Source organism: Haliotis rufescens, unplaced genomic scaffold (genome assembly GCF_023055435.1).
Source record: "Haliotis rufescens isolate VD_foot unplaced genomic scaffold, xgHalRufe1.0.p SCAF_19, whole genome shotgun sequence".
NCBI lineage: Eukaryota > Metazoa > Mollusca > Gastropoda > Lepetellida > Haliotidae > Haliotis > Haliotis rufescens.
This window is the reverse complement of record NW_025963879.1, coordinates 15,949,457-15,960,991: the sequence shown is the minus strand read 5'-3', so window position 1 is coordinate 15,960,991 and position 11,535 is coordinate 15,949,457. Positions and strand designations below refer to the sequence as shown.

The 11,535-nt window shown below is 41.8% G+C and overlaps 1 protein-coding gene across 1 annotated transcript; it reads right to left on the bottom strand.

The window, feature by feature from the left end:
* Positions 1-3,823: 3,823 nt before the first annotated feature.
* Positions 3,824-11,146, bottom strand: LOC124137608. Its single transcript, XM_046503991.2, has 4 exons — positions 11,109-11,146; positions 10,087-10,197; positions 7,282-7,358; positions 3,824-5,640 (listed from the first exon to the last, which is right to left on the bottom strand). The coding sequence occupies exons 2-4, from the start codon at positions 10,089-10,091 to the stop codon at positions 4,139-4,141; spliced, it is 1,584 nt and encodes a 527-aa protein (XP_046359947.2). The 5' UTR covers positions 10,092-10,197; positions 11,109-11,146; the 3' UTR covers positions 3,824-4,138.
* Between the last annotated feature and the right edge of the window lie 389 nt (positions 11,147-11,535).

Sequence of the window (11,535 nt, the reverse complement as noted above, 5' to 3'; positions counted from 1 at the left end):
CATACATACAAGCATTATTTCTGATCATTTAGAACCTTTAATCTTGGTCTCAGCATTTCAGTATAAATTGAGAAACGTAAGAGAGCTTGACTGCATGATTGTTCACGAATTTCCTCGCTACGGCCCATCCTAATGAACAAACGAAAAAATGCACATCCAAACTATCGTCAGTATCGACTCGATCTGTGTCTAGGCTGACAGTGACCGTCTCCAGCAATCTACGAATTTACCTTGGTGTCTGTTTGACGCATCTTTAATCACCTTTCAATAATCGGTCAGTTGATCAATGATGACTAACACATGTAAACGCTTCAGGTTCATTAACAACTTCGGAAATCCTCCCGTCACGTTTATCGTGTCGGCCAAGCTCCGACGTTCATACAGTTTGGACCTCACTCTATGCAGGTTCATACTCCAATGAACTCACACAAAGTGAAGGTCAATTCTTAATTGAAACAAACGGAAATAGTCAGAAATTCCGATAAATACCGTTGTCGTTGTGCGTGATTTTGCGTCAGTCATGGCGTCACTCAGAACGGTAACTTTGACAATTTCTGTTGAATATATCAAATCATTGCAATGTATCTATTTTAATTCCTCAATTTTTCCTACGATTATCTTCCCATACTTATTCTGAAAATGTTGAGCCAATATCTTGAACGAATAGACGAATGGATATCTCAAAAATAGGAGAAAATGCTACAATGTGTAAAGTCTGTATTTTGCTTTGTTTACATTTCAAACAAGTCCATTTTTTCGAGCACAGCGTTCGTTTTCACACCTAACTTATTTTGCGTGATTTCGTCTAGCTACTTTGTATTGGTGACAACAAAAACCATTGGTCATTTGATTGTAAAATGTATGAGGAATTCAAGGATGTATGTATCGCAGCTAAGTTTGAAATATACGTGATGTTACAGGCGTCTCATAACCGGTGTACCTGAAACGTGATTTTGTAAACACTATCCAATATGGCGGAATGTTCATTTCGGCGTTCGTGTTTGCGTATTTTCCAAAACATTCTAGATCTAAACGATTCTAGGGTTATCGGAGACGGTTTGGAATGATCATTGGTGATTTCATAAAAAGACAGATACCCGTGATCACTAATATGCTATTTTTGGAATTCATTTCTCCGAGTAAATATCCGAAATTTAGATTTCAAAACATGCTGTAAATAACGCCGTGAGTGGTGATTTAGTAATGTGTCAAAAAAGGCGACATTTACGATGTACCTAATTTTCAGAGATCATTTTCAGAACTTTTGCTTGGCCTAAAATGCCAGTTGATGATATCACAGAACAGGGAATTTCCCACCTTATTCAAAACTGTGAAGTGAAGGTGATGTGTTTTGAATTTTATTCGACTTCAAAGTGAGGGTAGTAGAGGAGGGACACTCTCAGCACAGGTTCAATAGGCATGAGATTAACTATGTAAACTATGGAGTAGCTTAATTGTCTTACTGTATGATCAGTTGAAGGAGTTGAGTTTAGATTATCTACTCATCAAACAAATAAAAATGATCTTGGGGTACGTACGTATCATTATCAGTATCGATATGGCTGGTTTAAGCAAAGTAGAGTACATCACCTCTCGGCGTGGAAGTAAGCAGTTGATATTAGATGGATATGAGCGCGAGAAGACATCACACAGATGCAGGCATTTTACGAGGAGGCCGGCTTTTTCGACAACTGAAGACAGAAGTTCAAGAGCGACTCAACAGACCTCTGTCACCTAGCAACTAGCAAGATACAGGTCGACTTTGAACAAGCCGTTGTCAGCGCGACCGAGACAGAGTTTCCGCAACAGTGATCAAGGGATGTTTTTTACATTTCACCAAGGCTATTTGGAGAAAGACTCAAAATCTTGGACTTGCAGTCATGTATAAGGAGGACCCCCATGTGACCAAGTAGATTCGACGAGCAGCTGGGCTAGCTCTGCTGCCCATTCCCTTTGTTCAGGATGCGTGGGTTCAAGCTATGGAGTCGGCACAAAGCTATGGAGTCGACACCAGATGTGCCTAGAGCTGTGGACTTAAACGACTACATTGTGAGAACCTGGGCGGATGATGACGCCAGATTCCCGATTCACATGTGGAAACAGTTCGAAACTGATGGACCCAGAACCAACAACAACCTTGATGGATTCCACAGCCGACTGAACTACCTACTGCCACATCTTCACCCTAACATCTACAGATTCATTGAAGTCATCCAGAAAGTAGAGTTCAGTGAAAGGACTAAGGTGATGCAATTGAACTTTGGTGCAGCACCGCGCTGCAGCAAGAGAATCTACAGAGAGACAGAGAACCGCCTGGTACGCCTCAAAGATCAGCTACAGCAGGGTGACAAGTCTGCTATTGAGTATTTAGATGCTTGTGGACACTTGCTTCGTCTGGGATAAATGAACTGTAAAAGTTATTAAATGTAAAATGTACATTACCAAAAACTGTCACAAAGTGGTGTTACAAACTGTATAAAATGTACCAAATGTAAAGTGTCATTAAATGTTAAGTATAATATTAAAGTATCTATTTAAAGCTGCTTTGCTTTGTTTGTCAGATCTTATCTGGACTATTCCATTTTAAAGTCTGAGGTAACAAGCATAAGGAGTAGTGTGCACTCAACCGTTTACAGTTTTGTTATAAGCTGTCTAACTATTGGGACGTCTAACTAATGGGAGGACACCTTAAGCAAGCAATTAACAATAGGACTCACACAACGTCAGTACTACTAAACAGGCGAATGTACACAAGCTAGCAGCACTGAGTGTACTGGTCAGGTCAAATATACAGCTGACCCGATCGAAATACACAGAGAGCATTACAAATCTACACCGATAAAAGTCAGCTCCTGACTATAAAAGTCGCATGGTATGAATGTTGTCTACATTGCCCCCTGACCCGTGAAGATCCGGGGTAGAATGCTTGTCGTAAGAGGCGACTAACGGGATCGGGCGGTCAGGCTCGCATGGTTGATACGTCATCGTATCTCAATTGCGTGGACCGATGCTCATGATGTCAATCACTAGATTGTCTGGTCCAGACTCGAGAATTTAGACCCCCGTCATATAGCTGTAATATTGCTGAGTGCGGCGTAAAACAACAATCAAACAAAACATTGCCAGCTAGACAGGGACATCTACATTCGACAACAAGACTCCCAATCTGGGTTGTTTTCAAAACAAACACAGACTGTCCACATGATGGATATATATTAGGATTATGCTGACAGATCATCAGCTTATTTGTCGACAGTTTGTCAGTGTGTCGTGTGTGCATGGAGAAGGGGGTGACAATTTGGCAAAACAATAAACTGTCCCGAAAATGTTTTAAATATATATTTGTCCTCAGATTTTAAACTAGCACGCTTAAGGTGCTGACAAACCAAGGATCAATTCAAGGCGAATCTGGTATTCGAACCCATGATCATCTGACACGCCTTAATTAGCAGCCAGCAAATCGCACCGCCATCGATCATCCGTGCCCCCTTTCAACCCATGATTCTTACAACAGATAAGACCCGTGAAGATCCGGGGTAGAATAGGTCTTCAGCAACCCATGCTCGCCGTAAAAGACGACTATGCTTGTCGTAAAAGGCGACTAACGGGATCGGGTGGTCAAGCTCGCTGACGTGGTTGATGCATGTCATCGTATCCCAATTGCGTGGATTGATGATCATGATGTCAATCACTGGATTGTCTGGTCCAGACTCGATTATTTACAGACCTCTGACATTTAGCTTGAATATTGCCGAGTGCGGCGTTAAACAGCAAACAAGCACCAAACTACAACAGATAATAACAGAATCAAACTTGATGAAAATTCAGTGATTTTTATTCCAGATTTCGCATATCTTCCAGAGTGACATGTTACAAAATGTCCAGATATGATGACCGTAAATATTACATATTGAGATTCTTACAACTGAAAGTGAATAATGTATATGAAGTACACGTTGCTCTTTAAAGTTCATGAAGGATTCCATTTCAGTATCAGCAGAACATACAGCATGACTTTGACTCTGTCTTTAAAAAAGGACTGTTTCATTTAGAGTGACTACACAAAGTGTGTTTTAGTTAATGAAATCAAATTGAACATCCCTTTAAAATATAAATATAGAGGGGTGCCATAGTGTATCTAGTAGGACCCAAACCAGACCATTTCAGATGGACCAAACTGACTATTCCTGGCTTCTTGTAATCTCCCAACAGTGGCACCGAGCGTCGACACAGTTCCTGTTGTAGCCATAATGCGAAATGACCAGAAGGGGATTGCGTCCAGTTCCACTTCACTGCTCCCTAGATAAACCTCATTCAAAGCCCGCACAGACTGCCCCGACGTGTCATCAGAACTGTATAATCTCACGTTGTCAACTTTTAGAAACTGTTGTCCTGGCACCGTGTCCATTGGAACCTTGATGCCCACCCTCAGATCAGCCCCACTGGTGACAGCATCTCTGATCATGGTCTTGGAGCCTGAGGTGATATTACCGGACGCGTCAGTAGCCATTAGCGGTACCCAGGTCCTCGTGTCCACGTACCATGTAATGGCTAAGGTCACGTTTGAGAAGCCCGGAGCGGGTGTTGAGCTGTCGGAAACCAAGAGAGTGTAGGTCTTCACTGTTCCTTTGGTGTTGAGGATTACGAATTCCCAGGATGTGTTTGCCTCTATTGAAGAGATGTCACTCTTGCTAACTCGGGACACCAGCTGAGCGGACACATGGCCGTCAATGACTCGACAGTTATCGACCTCCATGAACATATTTTCGAACATGACTTTAACTCGGTGGCCGTCTTCAATGGCCTGCACGAGTTCAGCGAGGGAACCATTTACTTGCGAACCACTCGAATCATGAGAGTAGACCTCAGTCCAGCACGTATCGGCATACCACGCCAGCTCAACGGTGTCCAAAGTGATACCTGCAGAAATGTGGTCCTTTAAGAACCATTCGTGACGTCCTCTGCTGCCATTAGCGCTGAAGGTCTCAAATAACCAGCTAGGATCCAAGCTAAACTCGTAGAAGGCCCTGATTCGTGTCTGATTTAGTCTCCACAAGCTTTGACCCGAAAGAGCTGTACTTTCCAAAGACCCACTTTCCCCAACCTCCAAGTTATTAATGTAAACACGCCGGTCAACTTGGCCCAGCGATGAATCGACTACTCGAAGACTTGCACCAGATAAGGCAGCCTGAACCAAATTTCCCCAACTGCCTGATATGACCGTCCCATTGCCATAGGCAGAATATACTGCCTCACCTGAGGGTCCATCACATGTGTTTTCGGCTACATACCAAGTCCCTCTTCTCCGATTGCTGATCTCAATTCGTGCAGTAGGGTTTTCCTTCAGTCTGAAGTTGTGGCCACTTGTTGACAGATGAAAAGCCTCCCATTTGGCAACAGTATCGAATTGGTCCCACGAGGCTCTAAATACCCCGCCGACCAGTTGGCAAGCGATTTGCAGGGGACCAACCAGCAGGCAATCATCTGACTCGGCGCCGAACCCAGTGTCAATATCGTCCGAGAAGTATTTGATGCGCTTGCCTGTTGATACCGCCTTCCGCATCTTGACCTTACTTCCATACACCGTATTTCCACCTCGGTCAATCTCAAGGATTTTCTCCCACTGCTCAGTACACTGGGCTGCAAGAAAGACAATTGGTAAAGTACGATGCATGTCTTCCTGTCGGAGGGTTAACACGTGATTTGGATTGTTTGTTGTTAAACGTCTCACTCAGCGATGTTCCAGCTATATGACGACGGTATGTTGATAATATAAAACGCGAACAGTGAATAAACAGTCTTGATTATCCGCCGAAACAGATTCCATTGGGCGCAAAAGGCCAAATGGCGGTGAAAATTTTATGAATCGAATCTGGACCAGCAATTCAGTGATTGATATGAGCATTGATTGATTGAGCAACGATCCAATTGGGATTAACAAAGTCACCGAACCTGACCACCTATTCGCATCTTACAAAATATATATTTGATAGAGATTCATAAACCTATGCTCATGATATGCTCTGCTTAATACAGAGCTTTCTATTGAACATGAAAAGGGTTTATTTATTCGATAACGATTTGTCAGGGTAAATACGACGCGGTGTCATTGGTTTTTGTTTGTAAAGCTCACTCACTCACCCTCAAATTGACCGATAAAACTATTATTCACATTGTTTTGAGCTTGGGAAAATGAAAATTCTCTCATGTCATTTAACATCCTGCATACCTTAGTCCACCAACGGTATGGATTCAAACACCAGTGGGTAATAATTTTAGGTAATGATTGTACTTAATTAAAAGCGACAAAAACCTTTTCCATATTCATGAGAAATCTGTAATGTCATTATGAAAACTCATTCGTGACCAACTCGTGTTATTCCGGGACAAGCCGAATAGCGACTCGTGCCCCTCTCGTGGCCATTTTTGCGACCGGGTTCCGTCTTAGCGCAAACGGGCATACCTAAAACAATTGTCAACTCGTTGCGTAATTGTGCACATATATTTCACCATATATTATATATATTTCAGATGCAATTTAAAGCACATCGGGAAGTGCGGAATTATACAGTATGATTGAAAACACTTAACTGTGTCTTGGTTATATTTTTAGATGCAAGACATATGTAAAATCAAAAAATTATTTCTGAGGGATTCTTTGACGAAGTACTTGAAATCATACGCGCATTCTGATTGGTTTGTCGTATTTTCGCACATAACAGTCATCGATAGGGGGACGAGTCTTCTTGCAGGTTACGGAAAGGGGCGAGTGGTGACGAATGTATGAAAACTGTAAAATCTTCCATTTAAACCACCCCGCCATCTTATGTAAATTATTCTGTTTACTTCAAATGCCGAGTATCCCGGCAAGAGTGTAAATAAAAATCTTTTCTGTTCTGATTGTACGATTCCGACACTATATCATGAGCATGTATTAGTGTGATGAGAAAAAAGTGATGACACCAGGCGTTAGCGAAAAGGTAAGCGTATCCTGCTCCACCGGTGGCAACCGTCATAAACACATGCAAAGGTAAGTTAATAAACGCCTCGAAATACTGTGTTACCACGTTTTATACATTGGCATAGAAGCCTGTAATTGTTTCGAAATCGGAATGAAATTTACAGGTATAGAATCTACATTTGAAACACCTAAAGAGCAAGAACAACCAGGTCTCCTGAGTGACCAATACGGGCGGAAACTGCAGGGCGGTCGGGTAGCCTAGTGGTTAAAGAATATTGCTAAAAGCGGCGTAAAGCCATACTCACTCACTTACTACTTACCACTGCAGTTGCTCCATTTCAGCTCGAACAAGAGGAGTAAGGCGACGTATACAAGGAGAATCAAAGGTCGAGTCCCACTATATCAGAGAAATACATTATAGTTTTGGCATCATTGTTACTAAAACATGCAAGGACAAATCTTTTACTTGGAGGTCATAATTTGGGAGTTTCATGCTCCTTTCCATCACCAGACCCCATATCGGCCCGTTGATACGGGGTATGATATGAAAGCAAAACAAAAACAAAAAACAAAAAAAAATGATATAAAAGCTGCCATGTGATTACCCGTTTATACCATAACATCAAATTTAAAAATGTACGCATTTATAAAACATCCATGGATTCCGGGTGTGCACATCTCGCCGACTGAAGCCAATTTTTTTCTGAATAGCTTCGTGTCGCTGACGGGTTTAGTACCGTGTTCTTGTTTTTCATGTTTACAAACCTTCCGTGTCGTCCTCGCATTTAAATCGGGCTTCCGTTTAGTTATAGAAGCATTATAGCTCCATAATTCTAATTGCAAGTTAATGCAATACTTTTTCACCTTGTCAAGAAGACATTGTCTGAGAGCTGGCCATTCAGATGACGCACAAAAGGATGTAACTCCAATTTCTTAACACCCGGGCTGATCTCGATCGCCCATTCAAAATGCATTGACAAGCCATATCAGCCTGTGGGTTGCAAAGCCTGCAGGACCTGACAAATTACGAAGTATTGTTCTTAAAAATACTGTATGTATAGACCTACTCTACAGGCCGATTTCTGATAGTTTGGAGACTGGAAGTATACCAAGTATCTGGAACGGGAACGATTAGACCCATACTGAAACAGGGCAAAGACGGCGCACCCCATGAATTACAGTCACTATCACCATCCCGTGTATCTCCTCCACAGAATATGCTGGCATGATCAAGCAAAGACTTTGTAGGTACCTAGAACACAGTGGACGAACAATATGGTTCGCTCCTGTTTTAACCATGTATACAGTATACATAATATTAAAAATAACAGAAAGAACAAAAAGAACTCTGCCTTCACTTGTTAATTAGATTTCCGAAAGGCATTTGTTTGTTTGTTGTTTAACGCCACTCTCAGCAATATTCCAGCTATATGACGGCGGTCTGTTAATAATCGAGTCTGGACCACGCAATTGGGATCGATGACATGTATCAACCAAGTCGGCGAGCCTGACCCCCCGATCCAGTTAGTCGCCTTTTACGACAAGCACAGTCGCCTTTTACGGCAAGTATGGGTTGCTGAAGACCTATTCTAAACCGGAATCTTCACGGGTCGAGAGGCATTTGACTATCAACAGAGACATGTTATGGTTTAAACTCCCAGTCTATGGTTATCAGGCACCATATAACAAGCAGTGAGATCTATGAATGATGTTCGGTATGCGCTGTGCAAGTGAATCAGTTTGAAACCGATGCGTTTCATGTGCATTCTGGTGTCTAACAAGGCTGTGTGTTATCGCCTACTCTCTTTGCGTTGTACATTAATGATCTCGCTGAAGAGATCAAGGAATGCAACGTCGGTACACAGATTGATAACTTGAGCATGTTACTTTATTCTGACGACATAGTTCTTCTAGTCCCTGACAGTCTACATCTTATGCTGGCTATCCTACACCGTTGGGTGCGTAAATGGAGTGAGACCAAAGATGTGCATTCCAGGCAGAAACTCATTTCACAGTGGAACAGGATTTTTAATTGTGGTGACATAAATTTAGAGTATTAAGAGACTTACAGGTATCTTGGACTCTGGCTTCATGCTAACTGTGATATGATGTATGCAGTAAAAGAACTTGTCAAATCAGCGTCACGTCCCTTTGGCTAATAAACACACCTTTACTCTTGTGGTGACATGTATTACAATATGTTCTCACGATTATATGAAAAGTTTGTTCAACCAGTCCCAGCACATTATTCTGGTTTGTGTGGTGTGTGAAATACCCGGATGTATGTACTTTTCAGAGTATAGCTTTCAGATCTTTACGGGTGTCTCGAGGAACACGCCAAACATTGTCGCAAGAGGGGATATGGTGGGCTGGTTGGACCCATAACTTAAATAATATGTTGAATCAGCTAGACTGTGGTGTAGGCTCGAACGCCTGACAGACATAGAGAATCTCACCCGAGTGTCTTTTGATATCAAATATATCAACACGAGTTGATAAAAGTGGAAAAATTCCGAGGCTTGCCGAGGATTTATGCCACTTTTATCAACGAGTGTTGATATATTTGATATCAAAAGACACGAGGGGGAGATTTTATTTATCATCCAACATCATTCTTTCAACTTTTTCAATTTGTAGACAGTAATTAGCACTGCTTCAGTGTAAAAATTACTGCAAACAGCTTCAGTAGCAGAGCCATTAGTGGTGTCATTTGATTGTGACGTCATGGTAACCAGTGACGTCACAATGGTCTGCAAAGCATTGTGATGTAATTTCATTGCAGCGATATCTACAGTGTAGATATCGCTTGATCTCATCCAAGCGATATCTCCTGTGGGAGCCAGTTTTGGATGATAAAATAGGTTAACACACAGGATCCATAGATGGTCGAAAACTCACGGAAAATCCTAGGACAGTAAAGTCATATGTTTGTGAAAACATTGACTTGTGTGACCTTTTGTGTTCAAATGATAAATCTCCAACCTGGTTGCTGAATAGTATAATTTTATCTAACTTTATTTGTCTTGATAAAACCAGGTGGAGGCCAGGAATTCAGTCATTGCCCGAACTTAGAACTTATGTTACTTATAAATCAGATCTCTGTACAGAATATAATGTGAACCTACCACATTTCGAAAGATCTGTTCTCGCCGCTCTTCGTTGTGGTTCTATGAAGCTGGACGTTTCAACGGGCAGATTGAGTAAACCGCCAATCCAAACAGCTGGTTGTTGTATGGCTGTCAGTGTAAACATGAAGTCACAGGTACCACTTTAATTTTTATTAAAAATCTAGTACTACATTCTTCGAGGCTAAAATAGAAATATAAAAAGCAAGCTCCGACGTTCATACAGTTTGGCCCTAAATCTATGAAGGGTCATACTCCAGTGAACTCACACAAAGTTAAAAACAAAATTCTTAAATATTATCCTTTGCATAATAGTATTTGGAGTGTCCTCGGCCAAAACTGGCCTTGCGGTTTACTGTTTACTGTGTGTATGAATACTAGTATACGAGGGCTGGTCAACTAACTAACTTCCTACTGTGGGCCATAACAGAGTGACCACGTCAATGTAGTACATTGTTTGAGTAGTTCGTTGCAGGTGTATTTGGTCTGTTGATGCCGTTTGTGTATTAGTTACAGCCAGTTGTACGTGATAGGGGTCCAAATGGACACACACTTGGAAAAGAATGAGTACCGAGCAGTCATCAAGTTTTGTACTTTGGAGAGAGGTGCTCCCCCTGAAATTCATGACCGCGTGTCACGAGTGTGTGGGGATAAGTGTCCAAGCTATTCCACTTTTAAACGTTGGGCAGCTATGTTTAAGAGTGGGAGAACAAGCCTTGATGATGACCCTAGATCTCGACGTCCCTCAACTTCCATCAATGAAGATTCAATCAAGGAGATAGAAATACTGGTATTTATGAACATTTACAGATGATTTTCAAGAAATAATAACTGACATTGCCAGAGAAGATTTAGAGCTAATTGAGAAGGATTTCGTCAAATTCAAAAGAGATTAGTAACGGGTGATGTGGCTCTAGCGAACATGCATTTACATGTACGAATATATGCTAAAAGTGTGAAACAACACTCTACTAAACCATTATTTAGGAGGCTATTGTCATCAAAGTATTCGTGATACGTACCTGTAACCGGAAGCCACAACGTAAAATTGCCGAACTGTGTGGCTCTCAGACTGTTCATGTCTATATACCACGGACACTAATTGAAATCAGTTGAATCTGCCACGCAAATTGAAATCAGATTGGGAAAATTATATCTTGTTGTGATTAAGAAGCCACGCGTTTGCAGCACTGGTCGCTGTACCACCCATGACCTTTTCAATTGTTTACTGGCCGCTGTAAATGACCGATGGTCAGTGAACAGCATTTGTTGTAAATTGAAGTTTGTCGCGATATTCCGTTGTAGCTTACGTTGTGGCGTCTCCATTCAACCTCATTTAGATCAAGGTGGCACGGATGGCCCATTCGTCTGAGCCTACACGTGCCAAACATTCGGGGTTCGAATCCCTGATTATGTTGCTAAGTTTTCAGCACCATATCCGTGCTCGTA

What these genes read in the sequence shown, in the direction of transcription:
- LOC124137608 (XM_046503991.2), bottom strand. An exon ending in GAAATGGAGCAACTGCAGTG is followed by an intron (nt 5,641 to 7,281) that starts GTAAGTAGTAAG and finishes TCTTTCTTGCAG; the next exon opens with CCCAGTGTACTGAGCAGTGG.